Raw genomic sequence first — 18,607 nt, forward strand, 5'->3', positions numbered from 1 at the left:
TTAGTATCAGACATTGCCTAGAGTAGACACTTAACGAACGCCTTGAATTAAATAGACTTTCCTTAAGGGTGGGATTGTGGGGGAAATGGGAGGGCAGTTTTCCCCAAAGGACCATATCAAATATGGAGTACCTCTCCTCATACTACAGTAATGAACTATTCCTTTCACCCTTTTCAGCAGTTCCTTTCTCTCTCTGGACTCAAAAAAATGGTTTCCTTTGGAACGAAAAGGAAACCATTCTCAAAGAGGTATCACTGCACACAGCTGGATAATAATACCTACCTCCCACCCCACCTCCACTGTGGAGTACCTTTCCTTTTTTCTCTTAACATCATTTGTCTTGTCAACCTCCCCAGACAAAGGCTCTGCCTTGGCAGAATGATATGGTACCAGGGCAGTTAGTCATGGGGTAGGGGTAGGCAGGAAGCAGGCAGGGAGTAGCAGGGAAAAGGAAACCATTTCATCTTACAAGCAGGCCTGAGGACCAGAAAGCTCAGTCTTGGAGCTGCTGATTTAGTTTGGGCAAAAAAAGTTCGGAATCCAAGGAATCCAAGTCCTCTAGTTTAAGGGGAAGAGGCCCAGAGAAAGGAAGGCAAGAATGAAGGAAGATAAGAATACAAGATAAACGTGGAAATAGGCTTATAAAGAAAGGGAAAAGGCTGGAAGATTTGGGGAGGAGCAGCTAGGAGATTGAGAGTTATACCTTGAGCACAGCAAGTAGATTAAAAAGCAAATGCCAGCTGGAGGTGGTGGGTTCCCCAAGGTCATCACCTCTTTTTGCCCCCAGAGGTATATCAAAAATACCAAGGAGCAGTCAGAATGTGTGCCACCCAGATCCCAGAGTGTGTCCTCTCCATGTCTAGTCCCAGATATTCCTCCCTTTTCCCCCTAATGCCATCCCACCTGATAGGCCTTGTCTGTTGGAGCAATAAACACGATGAAGGGGGACAGTTCTGCCGTCCGAATAATCTTCAGGGTCTGGGAAGGGAAAGAGGGAAGAAATGAAAGTAAATATAAGAATAGTAACTTTAAGCCAAGATAGTCTGTTTCACTTGAGTCTCCTAAGAGTTCTGTCTGAGAGGGAGGTACTATAGATGTTGGTGTCTTGCTTTGCAGGATGCTGAGAGGTTCCAGATCTGAACCCAGGTCTTTGCTGATGCCAAGTCTTGTGCTGTACTATGCTTCCCCCCATGCAATAGTGACCCTTAGAAATCAGTACTTTGCTACGTGATGGGCCCTGGGCATTGGGTTTGACCTCCACCTTCTTTAGGTCTGCTTGCTTGCTATCTCTTGGGATCCAGAGAAGGTGATCTGTGTGACCTCCCTCAGCCAAGGCCTGCCCTCTTTCTGGGCCTCAGTCTCCTCTAAAATGAGCATTGGAAAAAAGTGGGCAGGTTGAACCTGGAGAGGAAGCTTCTGCGGGACCTGTGGGCTAGAAGGGCTCAGCAGAAAGAAGCAAGATGACAACGTGCATATGAGTCACATGGGAAGCAGAGATCTGACTGTGGAAACTAAAGATTTGGACCAAAGAAAGGAGGGTGAGAAGGCAAGGCCAGGGAAATACTCTGACATTTGCATTTGGGTTCTCCTCTTCCCAAGTCATAAATTACTTCTTGAGGGGAAGATTTACAAACCTGTGTGTGACCTCAAAGAAGAGGTGTAAAGGGCACACACATAGACAGACACAAATATAGGAGGTTAAGGTTCAGTATGAGGGTTATGCTGAAAAGTGTAACAATAAATCTTTGCCACCTTGACTTCAAGAATGCTTGAGTCCAAGAATTCATTCCAGATGACCAACTCCAGTACTCCAGTTTTTTGGGGGGGAGGGGTGGTCTCTGAACCCCCCAACCCTTCCAACCCCATAACATCCATCCAACCTTCCTTCCCCTCTCTCTCACTCCCTTGCCCCCTCTCTCCTTTCTCCTTCTCTTCCTCCTTCCCTCCCTCCCTTCCTCTCTCACTCCCTAGTGGGTGGATGTTGGGAACTGGAGGAGCAGAAATAAGCTGGTTTTGTGACCATTTTTATAAAATGCCTTCTCTGCTGATGCCCTAACCTAGTTTCTCCCTCTTCTAAGCACAACACTAAGTCATAGCAGCATCCAACAAACAATAGGCAGTTTCTTTCTCAAAGGTCACCCTTGCCCTTCCCCCACCAACTTGAAGCCAGGTCTTCTTCCTAGCATTAAGTATGGTCACTTTGCCATTTCCTACTGTCTAGTGATGGCTACTCCACTGGGATGCTTTTCTATTTCAACCAAGTGAGGCTAGCAGGCAGCAAAGTTCTTTGGCCCATCCCCCTGCCCATCCATTCACCTGGGGCTCAATGTCCAGGACAGCAACTTTGTCCTGCTGGTGGATCTGGTGCAATGTCTCAAATTTGGTGCCAAACATGTTGCCCTGGTAGCTGCCAAATTCCAAGAACTCATTGGCTGAGATATTCTTGGTCATCTCCTCAGTAGAGATGAAGTGATAATCCTTCCCATTTTCTTCACTCTTCTTTGGAGGTCGGGTGGTATCTGCAGACAAGAGCCAACAACACTCAAGTTCAGGCTTCTCTCCATCAGTCTCCTGACATCTTCCCAAAGGCAGACAGCTGCCCAGGTCACTTCCCTGCACTATTTAGTCACTCTGTGCTAGGAGGGTGGGGACCTATTGTCCAATCTATGAGCTCCAGCATGAACTGGGCTTAAGGCTTGGTCTTTGAGAAAGAAATTTCGCCAGTAAACCCAAAAGAAAAAAGGAAGCTTTTGGCTAATGTACAAATGCCTATGTTTGGTATTAAAAACCCTTCACAAATGGGATCCAACCTCTTTCCCCACTTATTTTATGTCATCTCCCACCCCGACACTGTTCCAGTCAAACTGGCCGACTTGCTGTTTCCCATATATAACATTGCATCTTTCATCACCATGCCTTTACAAGGTGTTCCCCATGCCTGGTATGCCCTCCCTCTTCAACCCTGCCTTGCCTCCTTTAGAATGCTTTCAAGATTTCTCCCAGATGGCCCAGCAGGAGGCCTTTCCCAGTGTAACCTTCTCTCCCTCCTATAAAAGGCTTTTCTATTTGGTATTTACTTCCATGTACAGTATTGTCTCTCCTTGCTTCCCTTATCTCTACCCTGTAGAATGGATGATCCTTAAAAGCTGGGATTGTCTTGCATTTTATTTTTGCATCCCTAGCAGATTTTGAGGCAGAGAGATAGGAGGGGAGAATTTGGAACTATGGAAACTCCTCCCACCATATATATGGATGGACTTTTCATCATAAGAGACATGCCTGGGTGATGAGGGCTGAGGTGGCTTGCTCAGAGTCACAAGGGTGGTATGTCAGAGTCAAAGCTTGACCCTGGATTTTACCAATTCCTGGGTTGGCTCATTATCTATTAAGCCAGTTACCTTGCCCCTTGCCTTGAGCAGAGTAGGTGCTTAATAAATACTTAGTGCATAAAGGAATTCCATAGACAATAAGCTCCTTGAAGGAAGGGGAAGCATTTTGTTGACTTTTTCTCACCTGTTTCTCCAGAGTATTGCACCTACTTAGAAATGTCTATAGGGGCGGCCAGCTTGGCTATGGGAGGTAGGAAGGCCATGGGGCTGCTGGGCACCTCTGCCCCTTTGCTTTCCCTGGCTGAGGAAGATGCAGCTACAATCATGGCAGTAGCTAAGTGACATTGGGAAAATGAGCTGAAAGCATCAGCACCTATCTGCCTGTCACCCTCTATACTGGAAGCAGGCAAAAGTCAATGCCATCCCCACCACCTAGGCAAAGTGGGGCCACTGGCCCAACTCACATCTTGCAAAACAGGCAAGGAAGATACCAACCAAATGGCTGACTGTAGCATCAGAGGCAAAGGCCAGGGACTCAAACACAGGAAGACCAGGGGCAATGCCAAGATGTGACTCTTGGCTCAGGCCATGGAGTAATGACTAAGCCAAAGACAACTTAGTTTCTGAGCATGACAAGAAACTGGCCACTCCACCACCAGGGTTGCCAAGCACTAGGGCAGAGGCAAGGCCAAGGCCAAGAGACTTGCTCTGGCAGTCTACTGCTACAGGTTTCACAAAGTTTGCTTAGCCCCTAAATCCAGCACCCTTCCCCTCCCCCCAATTGCAGATTGACTTCCAGATTAGAGCTTGACTGTGAAGCTCCCGATGGACACTCACATGGAGCTGGGTACACAAACTTCTCTGGGTTCTTGTTGACCAGGGCATTCTTGATGTGACTGCGACCTACTCCATTGGCTCCTGTTTGAGGAGAGAAGAGAAAGCCAGCAGGTGGAATTTAGCTGGGCTGCTACCACCACTTTGGGAAAGGAGAAAGTAAAGGCAGAGTGGAGCTGTGGCAACTGGTTTCCTGCGATGCAGCTCCTAGTGGAGTGGATCCTGGCAGCCACTGGCCATGCTGACTGAAGTGTGCAAACTGACAGGGGGAGAGGAAAGCAGAGCACGAGGGCCAGGGGGCCTAATGCTAGGCAAGCATCCTTTCTCTCTTCCCCCAGGGAAGGGAGAGACAAGGGCCTCTTTCACTAAGCCTTTCTCTCTAAACACTCTGGGGAACCTTCAAGAAAAGCATTCAGCTTCATGTTCAATGTGGATTGACCACCCTCTCTTTCTCTTTTTCTATCATTATCTCCTCTGTCTGTCTCTCTCTCTCATGAGATCAAAGATCCTTCCAGTGCCAAAGCACCAGAAATGGGTGACAGATGCCTCGGTTCCTCTCTTGGAGAACTCAAGCTGAAGGCCAGGACTTTGGCCTATCCAGCCTGTCCCTTATGCCTGATACACCCTTCCTCCTCATCTCCTTGAATTTTCTGTTCTCCTTATCTCTTTTTGACTTTGTATATATTTCAGACTGACACAGTAAGTTGACTGTAAGCCCCTGGGGGCCAGGGACTGCTTTGTTTTGGTCTCTGTACCTCAGTACCTAGCCCCATGTCTGGCCCCCTAACAAGATTCCCTCCCTTGAGGTTCTGTGTTGGGTTGCTGCTCCCAGCCATATATATCAGGACAGACACCATGCTTCTGGAATCCAGTCAGAGGCTGCCACCCACCTCTCCCCCTCCCCATACATGAATGCCTTTCTAATGGTGCCTCTGCTGCCTTTCACCCCTCTCTCTGGGGTTGAGTGCCACTGGAGTGAGCACTTCTCCAATGAGCGTAGAAGCTTTTCTCTGTTCCCAGTGGGGTAGGCCAGGGCTGCTGCCTGAGGAATGCAGGCCTCTTCACACACCTATCAGCACCAGGGTCTTCCTCTTGAATGCAGGCAGCTGCACGACTTCCTCATAGGAAACCACATCCAACTGATCAAAAACTAGAGGCAAAGAAAGAAACCAACAAGAGTGAGCAGCCCAATGGGGACTGTGGACCTCATCACTCCACACTTTGGGGGAGATCTCAACTTCCTTCCCAGTCCCTTTCTTTTGTCATCTTCTGGTCTGTGTGTGTTCATCTTTTGTTGCCGAAGAAGACCATGCCATCAGAGAAATGATGACATGACTTGCACTTGACTTTGTTTTGAGGGAGGGAGGGCTGTGCACGTCACCAGCCTCACTTCTCCTCCAGAGCCATCTGAATCCATCAGGATGACTGGAGATGACCCAGGATGAGGCAATTGGGGTGAAGTGACTTGCCCAAGGTCACACAGCTAGTGAGTGTCAAGTGTTTGAGGTGAGATTTGAACTCAGGTCCTCCTGACTCCTGCACTGGTGCTCTATTCACTGCACCGCCTAGCTGCCCTCTTCTAGTCTATAGCTTGGAAGGACCTCAAAGGTCATCTAACCCAATTCCCTCCTTTACAGAGGGGGAAACTCAGGAGCAGGGATGGGAAGTGACTTGCCCAAGGTCACACAGGGAGTAAGCAATAGAGGCAGGATTTGAACCCAAGCCCTCTGTCTCCAGAGCCACTGATGCAGAAACCATTCTGAAAGAAACATTTGAGTGTCCTAAACATTTTTGAAACCCTAGAGCCCAGATTCAAGTACACCGATAACAAGAATATACATAGAAGTCAGTGCTAGAAGGGATCAGAGAAGCCAACCAGTCCATTTTACAGGCAAGGAAAGTGAGGACCAGAGAAGGGAGGGAATTTGCCCCAAGGTCAGTCAATATTAACAAGTGGAAGGACATTTCCTAATGATAAGTGATCATATATTAATTAACTAATTAACTGGGAGTTCAGCCCACATCTAGCAAATTGAGAAAGAAAACAGAAGACAGAAGGAGTCAATGCCGGAGGGGTTATAGAAAAACAGGCATGCTAATACAGCATTGCAACATAAGCTTCTGAAAAGCAATTATTCAAAGAAAGTGACAAAAATGTCCTTTGACCCAGAGATCCCACTGCTAGGCACATACCCCAAGAAAGGCAAAGGGGGAAAAAGCAATGTACCCACTCCAAAATATTCATGGCAATACTTTTTATAGTAGCAAAGAAATGGTAACCAAGAAGGTTCCCATCAACTGCAGAAGCGCCAAATAGTGGGACATGAATATGTTGGAATAACCCTGACTCTAATTTCATTGGAAATAATGAATATGCAGAAATCAGAGATGCCTGGGAACACCTGTGCGAATACAGAATGAAATAAGCAAGAGATTTGAAAAAGTTATATACAATGACTATACAGCAACATTAATGGAAAGAAAAAAAATGAAATTGAATCCTGAGTAATCATAACCTTGGGTCCTAGAGAACAGTTGAGAAAATTTTCCTCCCCCGTCCTCTTTGCAAAAGCAGAGAACTAGGCCCGTGGCATATCACAGACACTGTCAGACGCAGCTCAGGTAGGTTGCTTTTGTTGAAATGTCCTTATTCCCCTAAAGGGATCTCTGTCACATAGGAAGGATAATTGGCTGGTTAGCTTTGTTACCCCCAAAATCTTGCTACAATTGGTTCGGTGCATATGGGAAGGGTGTCTTTGGGATGTGCAATCTCTGGATCAAAGTAAATGAATCCTTTTCTTAGTGACATTTTAAAAAAAGTTTAATTCCAAATTGCTTTTCAAAAAAGGTTGGAACAATTCGCAGATCCACCAATTGTGCATTTCCATTTTTTGTGATCTTTAGCATTTTGTTTGGTGTTAGATGAAACTTCAGACTTTTTGGATTTATGTTTCTCACTCATATCATAACTGTTTTAGCTCATTCTTTTATATGGTTATTTATAGTGGGTAATTTGTCTTTTGAGAGTTGTGTGTTCATTTCTTTTGACTACTTATGCATTAGGTAGTAGATCTCGGTCTTGTTTTAAATCCTGATAAATCTTGGATAGCAGACTTTTATAAAGAATTTAAGGATTTTTCTTGCAATTACATTTTCCTTATTTTATTCTGTCACCTTGATTTTGTTGCTGCAAAATCTTTCCAGTTTTATGTAATTCAAATTTGTGGTGTAGTGCCTCAGGTACTCGACTGAAGTCAGGAAGACCTAGGCTCAAATTCCACTTTAGCTCCTTAGCAGCTGTATGACCCTGGGCAAGTCACCTAACCTCTTAGCCTTGGTTTCCTCACCTGTAAAATGAGAGAGTTGGAATGAGAAGCCTGTAAGGTCCCTTTCAGTTCTAAATCCATGATCTGTTTGTGATCTCCTCTATTCCTTCTTTAGTTCATTATTCCCCCTTAGAGAAGGAATGTTGGAAAATACACATGGTATTAAAAACAAAAACATGTAACTTTTTTTAATTTTCCCCTTAGCAAAATTATGCAAGGTAGTTCCATCTATCTTGTCCCAAAATATTTTCATGATTTAACCATTTAGACATGTTACATATTTCGCCTGGGCACTCTTTGGCCCCTGTCACTTGGGGATCTTATCAGCTCCCATGGATTCAATGACCATCTCTATGCTGATGATTTTCAGGTCTACTTATGCAGCCCTAACCTCTCTGCATACCTCCAACCCTGAATCTCTAACTGCCTTTCAGACATCTCCAAATAGATGTCCTGCAGATATTTCAAATTCAAAATACCCAAAACAGAACTCTTCATCTTTCTGTCTAAATCTTCCCCTCTTTGGAACTTTCCTATTATCACTGAGGTCACCATCATACTTCCAGTCAACCAGACTCAAAACCTAGGTGTCATCCTTAATGCCTCACCCCACCTATATTCGATCTGTTGCTGAGGCCATCAATTTTATCTTCATAACATCTCTTGAATGGTCCCCCTTTCCTCCTCTCCTCATGCCTGGATTATTCAAATAGCCTGCTGGGGGGAAAGCGGGGGGGGGGGGGGGTGCTGCCTGCCTCAAGTCTCCCTCCACCCCATCCTACTCCATTCAGTAATCTTCCATTCAGCTGTCAAAGTGATTTTCCTAAAGAGCAGGTCTGACCATGTCACCCTCCTCCCTCAACTGACTTCAGTGGCTTCCAATCAAGGTCAAGGTCTAATATAAAGTCCTCTATTCAAAGCCCTTCATAGCTGGCCCCTCCCCCAACCTTTCCAATCGTTTTATACTTCACTCCCCTCCCACACTCTTGATCCATGAACAATACACCCCATTTCGGACTCCAGACCTTTGCCCTGCCTGTCCCCCATGCCTGGAATGCTCTCCCTCCTCTTCCTCACCTCCTGGCTTCCTTGGTCTCCTTCAAGTTCCAGCTAAAGTTCCACCTTCTCCAGGAAAAATCTTTCCTGATCCCTACCATTGTGGAAGTGCTTTCCTGTTGATTTCCAGTTTATCCTGCATTTCACTTGTTGGTACATGGCTGTCCTCTCCCATCAGACTTGTGAGCTCCCTGAAGGCAGGGACTGTCATTAGCACATAGCAAGTGCCTGGCACATGGCTTATTGAAAGACTGATGCATCTATTTGAAATTTACTGGGGTATATGATGTGTGTATGTTTGTCCTTCTTTGCCAAAGAAGACCATGCCATCAGAGAAATAATGATGTGACTTTGTTTTGAGTGGGGGAGGGCTGTGCAGGTCACCAGCCTCACTTCTCCTCCAGAGCCATCTGAATCCAGTGACCAGATATTCATCAGGATGACTGGAGATGACCCAGGATGAGGCAATTGGGGTTAAGTGACTTGCCCAAGGTCACACAGCTAGTGAATGTCAAGTGTCTGAGGTGAGATTTGAACTCAGGTCCTCCTGACTCCTGTACTGGAGTACACTGTACCAACTAGCTGCCCCGGTATATGATATAACATGCTGGTCTAAGCCCATTTAGGGCCAAAATGCTTCCCAGTTTTCCCAGTAGTTCTTATCAAATAGAGAGTCCTTTCTCCTAAGTAGTGCAAGCTGTTTATGGTCTTGTACTTGTGGAAAGAATGCTTGATTATATTGTCTGGGAAGTGAATTCATTATTCTCGTGTTTAAATCTGACTTTATGTGCTCAGAGACTGCTTGCACCAAAATGTTGTCTGACCTCAATAACTCTCAAGGAATTCTGGAGATGGCTACAAGGACCTTGGGGATCCCCCAAAAAACTGGGGTCCGCCCAAACTTGTGTTTTGGCTTCCTTTTGCGTTCTAACCTCATTCAAATTTGATTTTAACATCTCCTCCTATCTGTCTCAATCTCTCTGGCTTTCCCTCTCAGTAAAATTGCTCCACTGAAGTACATGTGATTCACATGGGACTCGTACAGGATAGCTTTGTCCGATGCTTTATGTGTGACTCATGTGCAGAAACCTTTGTCAAAGTCCTAGATAATGTAAATCTTCCAGAACCCCTTCTTTCTGGCTCTCTCTCCTCTATCAAAACACCTCACAAATTTCTTTCTAAAACCATTTCTGATTTGGGGGTTTGTTCTCATGCACCCCCATTTTACAGGTCTAGGAAGGGGAAGATCAGTGACACAGCTCATCATGTTCTGCTCTATTCCTCACCTCTTGCTCTCATATTCTGGGACTTTTATAGACATGTTGACATGTTCTCAAATACACTGGCCTCCCCATTTATCGACCTCCACCCCTCATGGAGATCCCCTTGACCTCATCTTTCCCCATAATGATTCTACCTCTATAATCCTGAGCTCTGATCACAGCCTCCATCTCACCCTTGGTCTCATGTCCCTTAAGTCTGTTCTGGCCACTGACCTCTCACTCCTGAGTCCATATAGCCTATTTTGACCTCCTTTTCCTCCTTTCTCAATTTTCATCAATCATACACTGTTCGCTGCCCATGAATCCTGTGACCCCATGTCCTTCTGTTGCTCTTACCTTGTCAAATTCCAACTTGGGTGACCCACATCTGCCTTCTTTGCTCCCACTCACAGAGTGACAAATACTGATGGAGGAAATTCACTAACAATTTATATGCCCTGACTTCAACTGGGCTCAGACTGATACATGGAAATTCTTTGTCTTTTATCCTTTGATCCTTAACCCAATGAACTCTTGGATGCTTCATGCTGCAGCTGTTGCATCAACCAAATCCTCCCCTCTTCCTGAAGAAGGTGGCATTTTGGCTGGGGAAGCCAGGATCTGGGGATGAGGAGGCAGAGCATTCTAGACATGGCAGCTGGCCAGTGACCGCCACCTATCCCTTCCTTCACCATTCTCTCCCAGCAGAGGACTAGCCTTCTCCTATTTCTCTAAGAAAACTCACATCTCTCTGGTGAGCTCTCATTTCCCCTCTGCTCTCCAACTCAAAAACCCTTCTCCCCAATGCCTGTCCTCTACTGCTTCTTGCACTCCTGTCCACAATGAAAGAGTAGACTTTCTTTCTCCAATGCCAGCACCAATCCCTGTGTCTGATTTGATCCCCTCCCACTCCCATTTCATTTCCTCTAGACTAGGACTTTCCCTCTGCATCACTCTTTCCCTCTGCACTGGCTCCAAACATAAATAGTTCTCCCTGATCTTTTAAAAATAAACAAACCAAAAATTTCATTTGATCTCTCTATCCCCTCAAGCTATCAAACTAGAGCTTTTCTTCTGTTCACAGCCAAACTCCTAAAAAGCCACCATGTATTGTCTCCGGTGTATCACTTCCTGCTCATTTCTCAACCCTTTGCAATGTGACTCCAGAACTGTCCTTTTTATCAGTGACCTGATAAAACCTTGGGAAATTTCTCTATCTTACTTGACCTCTGGGCAACTTCTAACACCATTAAGCACCTATTTGAAGGAACCCCGCCCCCCAAAAAAATCTTGCCAGACTTCCACAACATGGCTCTCCCCTGGTTCTCCTCCATCTTCTCCAACTACTCCTTCTCAGTCTCTTCCAAGCATGGATGTTGGCTGCCTAGAACCTTAACCTTGGCCTTCTCTTCTCTTGCTATTTTCCCCATGACTAAACTCATTACTTCCTCTGAGCTCCACTGTCTTGTGCATATGACACTCAAATTGATATACCCAGACGGAATTTCTCTCCTGAAATCCAGGCCCATACCACCTATGCCTGCTGCACATTTCTAGCCAGATGCCCCATCGCTAACTCAGACTCAGTATGTCCAAATCAGAACATGTGATCTTTTCCCAAGTATCCCATTTCTATCAAAGTTACCACCATACTTCTGGTCTCCCAGGTTTCAACCTGAAATTGATTCATCTTTGATTTTTTCCCTTTCCCTTTAATTCCCTCCATCCACCCAGCCATTCAGTTGTTAAATGTCTTCAATTCTAGGTCTCCACATCTGTGCCCTTCTCTCAACTCACATGGCAACAACCCTAACTCAGGTCTTCATTGACTCTTGCCTACTTATTATTAGACCTACTAATTGGCTTCCCTGCTCCCAGTCTCTGCCCTTACCATTGCAACCAATAACAACAATAGTGGCAGCTCCCATTTACAGAGAACTTTTAAGATTTGCAAAGTGCTGTACAAATATGATCTCATTGGATCCTCACAGCAACACCAGGAGGGAGGGGCTATCATGATCCCTGGTTTACAGGTGAGCAAACTGACGTTAAGTGACTTGCCCAGGGTCATATAGGAAGGTCATATCTGAACTCAGGTCTCCCTGATTCACAGCTCAGTATACTCTGGCGCCTCCTAGCAGACCAAGAAATACTCTTAAAACATATTTGACTATGTCATTTCCCTGCTCAAAAGATCTTTGGTGGTTCCCTCCTGCCTCTGCGATGAAATATGCAGTCTTTAGCCTGGTGTTTACAGAGATCTACAATCTGCCTAAAACCTGCTTTTTCCAGACATTGCAAGTTACTCCCTGAATGGTCTATTAGTGCATTAAGAGGTAAGAAACAATCGTCAAGCTCTTTTGCCCAGCTTGTCCCCTCAGCCAGGAATGCTCCTTACCTCTCCATCTCTGCCTCTTAGTTTTCTTCTAGGCCCTGTCAGGCCCTGACTCCCTCATGAAGCCTTCCCAGCCTGCTCCCCACCTCCCTCCTGCGTCCAAATGCTTTCTATTTACTCAGTTGGACCTAGGTCGTGGCCTCCAGGAGAAAGGAAGCTTCTTGAGGTTGGGGACCCTTGCATCCTCAGGCCCTAACTCAGTGTGTCTCTGTTGGTTCACTCAGGGTCACTTGAGTAGTGCTACCTAGTAGGAAATCCATGATTTAGACTTAGATCCTCTGACTTCAAATCTCCCCTAGAGCAGGGGCTCTGAGCCTAGAACCCTCAACTTGGGGGTTTGTTTTGAATACTCCGATCACTCATGGAATTTCAATATAATTGGTTTCCTTTGTCAATTCTTCTGAGAAGGGGACCCTTCAGTCACCTACCTGCATGCTTGCCCAACAGCAGAAAGGCCTGGGTTCCAATCGTGCCTCAGGCACTTACTGCCTTATAAGCCTGGGCAAGTCACCTTGGTGAGCCCCAGTGTCCTAGACCATCAACACCAAAGGGGCTGCTAAAGGGCCAGGTTCCAATGGGATGATATCAGTCAGCACTTGGCCAACCTTAGAGTACCAGAGATACACGGGCCTTTCTCTGAGAGGGGCAGAGAGCTTTGTCCCCAAATGGGAGGGAAAAGGGGTCATAATCACCCTAAGACATCCCACTTCTGGGAGGTTCAGAACCTTTCCCCACACACATGATCTCATTGGATCCTCACAAGTCTGGAAGGTAAGTGCCCATTTCTTTGGGCCTGTGCTTTCTTCTTATTGCCTCCGCTGCACCTTAGCAGCTGAGGGGTTACCTGAAAGGGTACCTGGGGTGCTGAATTGGCAGGGAGGGTAGGAGGTGGGCCTCCAGGCCTCTGCCTCTGAGCCCCAGTGATCCTCAGTCAGCACCCAGGGTCTGGAGAGAGGCGTGGAGTCCCATACAACTCCCATCCCACACTGCCTCCCAAGGAAGAGAGAGACTGACCCTGAGATGGAAGAGGGCTCCCTGGGGAGAAGGGGAGGGGCCATGGGGGGGGTCCCCTGGCTTACTTGAGCTGTGCTTCGCCAGATACTTGTCTTTATATTTCTTCTTCTTTCCCCCAAAGGGGCTGCAGCTCGGGGACTCGGCCCGAGTGGCTGACTGGGCCACACTCGCCACTCTCCTGAGGGAACCAAGCCCAAAAACACTCAGTGGGGGTGGCAGTAGTTGAAAGATCAGTCCCCCGCCCACATTCCCTCCATGCTCAGGCCCTCCAAAGGTGCCAGTGACTGCCATCCACCTTCCTTTTTCATTGCCACCATTCAGGGGCTTTTCTTCCTCCTTCCCCTTCCCCCTCTCTGAAGTAAGCACAAGACTGGGGGTGGGGGTTAGAGCTCCACAAAGAGAGTGACCCAGGACAAGTTACAGCTCAAAATGTCCCAGAGTCACTCAACAGCCCTTTCTTGGCTCCTCTCAGTGTCCCCACAGAGTCACCAGAAGGCCCAAGGTATTGGCTGTCCCTGCCCCTGCCCATCCCCATCTCCCCTTCTCTCCTTACTCAGATATTGTCAGGCCTCATGGCAGATGAAGGGCCCTCTTTGGACAAGAACAATCAGTGTTCAGAAGGAGGGCAGATGGGAGCCCAACCCTGAGCCCTGGTTAAGTAACGCAGGTCCTGCTGAGGCACAGCCAAGACCATGGGGAGGCTGGATCATTCCAATTCACTTTTTAACATTGAGTGAGTTTGTACCCTTTTTCCAGAGTGATGGATCTCAAAGTGCCAGTGAATATAATGGCATATTTTACAGAGTTTGAGACTTAGGGGAGCTAGCTACATGAGGGACAGAAAACAAGCAGTTTTGATAAGGTTGGAAGCAGAAGAGGGGAAGAGGCTTCTGAGACACAGTCAGTGCTCACCCCTGGTGGGGAGAGAAGGTGCACAGACCTGGAAATTGGCATTGAGCACTGGAAGGCTTTGAAATCAAAGTGAGTGACTCAGCTGCCAGGGGGTGAGAGATAGATGGGGGGAGGGAAAGGGGAAGACCAGCCAGCCAGTTAGGCATGTCTGCAAGACAGGGGCCCAGTCAAGGATGAGACAGGGGCCCATGGCCTCAGGGAGCCAAGAAATCTGCTTTGGGCACCTTTGCAAGGCTGAGCACCATCACAGTTGCCTCTGAGTCTCTCTTCAGCGCCTTCTCATTTCTAATATGGGGAAAAGCAACTTTGTGCCTTCAGTTAGACCACAGTTGGCATTTAGAACATAGGGAGATCTAATAAATGGAAAAGCAGGTAAGGCACATTTTAGGTCCTCTCGGCCACTACAATACTACAGGATGGATTGGCTCTCACCCCTCATTGACAGATGAGGAAAATGAGAGCTAGCTAGCTGGCCAGTATCAGAAATAGAATGCCAGTGAAGGTCTTCCTCATTCACTGACTCAAAGAATCTAGAGTTAGATGACTTTCATGATTTCCCACTCTAACTCACACCTAGAAGGAATCTTCATTCTCATACACAAGTGATTGTCTAGCCTCTGCTGGAATCCCCCAAAGGAAGGGAAACTAGTGACTTCCAGAGGCAGCCCTGGCCATTCCGGGACAGCCTAAAGTTTTTCCTGCCATCCAAGTCCAAAATGACTTCTCTGAAGCTTCCCTTCATAGTTCTTAACCATTTTCTGGGGATGAACCGAACAGAGACAGCATGACACAATAAAGAGAATATGGAATTTGGCCTAGAGGCCCATTCTCAGATATGGCCAGTGTGAGCTCGTGGGTGGTTCTGAGCTTATTGGTTATAGGGACAAGCTTATGTGGGAGATGGGTGTGGGGAGCAGAAAATCAGCAATGACAAACGCATCAATGAACGATGACATAAAGGACACAGACTGACCAGAAAGAGGCTCGGAGGGAAACACAGACAAATGGAACAGCCTTGGTACTAACTCATCCTATGTATTAGCTACTTTTGAAAAACAGGTCTACATAACAGAGATCTGCAATTTCATTCAGTCCCCTCTCTGTAAGAATATGCTCATGTTCATGTTTGGAGAGTTTAGAATAACAAAAAAGAAACACTGATTTTAAAAAAGAATGTTGAGGCAGCTAGGCCAGCCTGCAGTGGATAGAGCACTGGCCCAGGAATCAGGAAGACCTGTGTTTAACTCCCAGCTTCAGACACTTGCAAGCTGTGTGTGTGTGTGTGTGTGTGTGTGTGTGTGTGTGTGTGAGCCTGGGCAACTGATTCAACCCCCATTGCCTCCTCCACCCCCCAAAAAGACTGTTGGATTGGGAGTGAGGGAACCTGGGTCCAATTCTGACTCTGCGACTTACTACTCACTTAAATTGGAAGCTGTGAGGGCAGGGACTATTGTTTGCCTCTTTTTGTTTCCCCAGTAGTCACTTTTGGCATGCAGTAGACACTTAATAAATGCCTACTGACTGATTACCTGTGTGATCCTTGGGCAAGTTACCACTTCTCTGGGCCTCAGTTTCTTTATCTGTGACATGAGGGGGTTGCAATCAATGACTTGCTGAAGTCTTCCAAGCTGCAACTCTATGATTCTATACTAAGATAGTCCTAATGTTTTCCTAAGCTATCAAGTCCAATACTATCACTTTACAGATGAGGAAACTGAGGACCAAAGACCAAGCAACTTTTCCACAGTCACATATATGATCCTAAATCTAGAGCCAAAAAGATCCTCAGAGGCTATTGAGTCCAACTCTTTTCATAAACTGAGGTCCAGAGAAGATTCTGGGAAGAGGGTGAAGTAGGTCAGATAATTCCAAGCTCTGCAAATTCTTCCACAAACAAGATAAAATAGCGCCTTGGGGTAAACATAGAGCATTAAAAAAAAAACAAAAAAACCAAGAGTTGGGGCAGAATGGTCATCCTCCAAGGGCAATCAGAGAAGATCAGAAGAAAAATCCCAGGAGAGAGTTTTGGCTCCTGCGAAGAGTAAACACCTCTAGATTGGTTCTGCTGAAACAGTAATCGGTGAACTCTGGGGCTAGCTGGGTTGGGAGAGGCAGCTGGGTGTCCAGGAAGACTGAGGGAATCTCTGCTGATAAGGGATTTAGACGCGTCCCTGGGGGAGAAGGAACCAGTACATGCCAGCCTGGTGAGTGCAAAAGTAGTGGGGGTGGGACACCACTGGCTGTGGGTACTTACAGGAGGGCAGGGTTCTTGGTTTTGGTTCCAGGCCAGAGGGATGAACTCAAAGAGAATCTGAGGCCAGGGGTACTATCCCCGCTTATACCAGGACTAGAGGTGATTACAAAAAAATAAGCTGTTATAAATTTTTTAAAAATGAGAAGGCAAAGGAGAAAGAATCCAACCATAGAGAGTTACTATGGGAATAGAGAAGACTGGGGTTTGTCTTCAGAGGAAGATACTGATGCAAAAAAAGTCTCTCCTACCTCAAAGAGTAACTTTACCTGCCCAAAAAGAACTCATAGAAGAGCTTTAAAAAGACTTTAAAAATCAAATAAGAAAGATTGAGGAAAAATTGAAAAAAAAAAACAACCCAAGAAAAACAAAAAGATAATGAAAAGAAAGTCAACCAATTAGAAAAAGAGAGTCAGAATCTTAAGGAAGAAAATGACTGAAAATCAGAATTGGGCAAGGAGAAGCCAGCAAAGTTATGAGATCAAGAAATAATAAAACAAAATAAAAGAATGAAAAAATTGAAGAGAATGTAAAACATTTTATAAGTAAAACAACTCAACTGGCAAACAGATCAAAAAGAAAAAACATAAGAATACTCAGATATCTGAAAGCTATGATCAAAAAAAGAATCTTGGTATAATAATATTAGAAATAATTCAAGAAAATTGTCCTGCAGCATTAGAACAAGAGGGGAAAGTAGAAATAGAAAAAATCCACTGGTCACCACCTGAAAGAGATCCTATGAGGAAAAGTCACAGGAATATCATAGTCAAATTCCAAAACCCCCCAGCTCAAAGATAACATATTATAAGCAATAAGAAAAAAACAATTCAAATATTGCAGTGCCATAATTAGAACCAAACAAGACCTAGCATCGGTGACACTGAAAGACTGCAGGTCTTGGAACACTATATATCAAAGAGCAAAATAGCTGGGGTTCTGGCCAAAAATATCATACCCAGCAAAGTTATGCATAATCCTGAATGAAAAAAAAATGAGTATTTAATGAATTGCCAGACTTTCAGTATTTTGCTTAAAAAAAAAAAAACAAACCAAAACACTTTAACTTAATAGATTTGACATATAAGATCCCAGAGAAATATAAGGTACATGCCAAATACTAATAAGGGACTCAATAAGGACAGACTGTTTACTTTTTAATATGAGGAAATAATATGAAGAAATGTAAAACGCATATCTGAGATTGTTATTAGGAACTGGGTAGTTCAAAAGAAAGACTGGGACAGACCTGAGTATGATATGATTCAAAAAAGTAAAACTGTTTAGGAAAAAGTAAAAAGAGTAATTATCTTATACAAACGAGGTGCAAGAGAAAGGACTGACTGACACAGAAGAATTAGATGGGGGAAGAGGGTTGGTAGTTCTGGAAACCTACTTTCATGAAGAATGGGTTTAAGGGGGAACAATATATGTATGTGTGTGTGCATGTGTGTGTATGTGTGTATATGTGTGTGTGTGTGTGTGTGTGTGTATATATATATATGTATGTATGTATAAAAGTCTTCTAAATTCGGAAAGAAAGGTTAAGGGGGAGAGAATAAGGGAGGGATCTTCGGCAGGGGAGTGGTAAGTTAAGTAATAGGAGGGCAAGGTAGCAGGTAGAAGCAAAGCAGAGTCAGGAGAGATAGGAAATAAGAGACACACAAACATTAAATCAAGATCAGGAGTAGAATTTATTGGAAAAAAGCAGGGGTAGTAGTCACGGTCTCAGACAAAGTTAAAGCTAAAACAGATTTAATCAAAAGAGAAAAATAGGGAAACTACACTATATGTCAGCCATATTAATCAGTATTGTTTCAGACTATTTAAAATAACTAGACAGTACAAGGTTGGAATATTGCTGTGGTGTAAGAAATAATGAGTTGGTAGATTTAGAAAAATAGGGAAAGACTCAGACTTATGGAGGAAGAGATTATTCACCCAGAAGGCAAATAAGTACAGCAGTCTTACATAGATGCATATGAATGTATATGTCTATATATGAGTATGATTATAGAGATCTAAGTATATGTATGTATGTATGTGTATATGTATGTATATATCTTTGTGTGCATATTATGTTTGTATATGTACATGTATGTGTGTATATATGTGTGTGCATATATGTGTATAAATAGACCCATGATTATTTGTAGCCTTCTTGGGAGGGGAGGGAAGGGGGAAAAAGGACAAAGTAAAAAGTACATAGCAGAGAACCAAAGAAAACT

The 18,607-nt window shown here is 45.1% G+C and overlaps 1 protein-coding gene across 1 annotated transcript in view; it reads right to left on the bottom strand.

The window, feature by feature from the left end:
- The window catches only part of MPP1 (MAGUK p55 scaffold protein 1), a 73,081-nt gene that overhangs the window by 4,627 nt on the left and 49,847 nt on the right, over positions 1-18,607 (bottom strand). The window contains exons 7-11 of the mRNA XM_072626256.1: positions 13,282-13,394; positions 5,233-5,313; positions 4,167-4,247; positions 2,317-2,519; positions 904-978 (exon numbers count right to left, since the gene is read on the bottom strand). Of these exons, the coding sequence (XP_072482357.1) occupies positions 904-978; positions 2,317-2,519; positions 4,167-4,247; positions 5,233-5,313; positions 13,282-13,394 (553 nt within the window). The remainder of the gene's footprint in view (positions 1-903; positions 979-2,316; positions 2,520-4,166; positions 4,248-5,232; positions 5,314-13,281; positions 13,395-18,607) is intronic.

Source organism: Notamacropus eugenii, chromosome X (assembly GCF_028372415.1).
Source record: "Notamacropus eugenii isolate mMacEug1 chromosome X, mMacEug1.pri_v2, whole genome shotgun sequence".
Lineage (NCBI taxonomy): Eukaryota > Metazoa > Chordata > Mammalia > Diprotodontia > Macropodidae > Notamacropus > Notamacropus eugenii.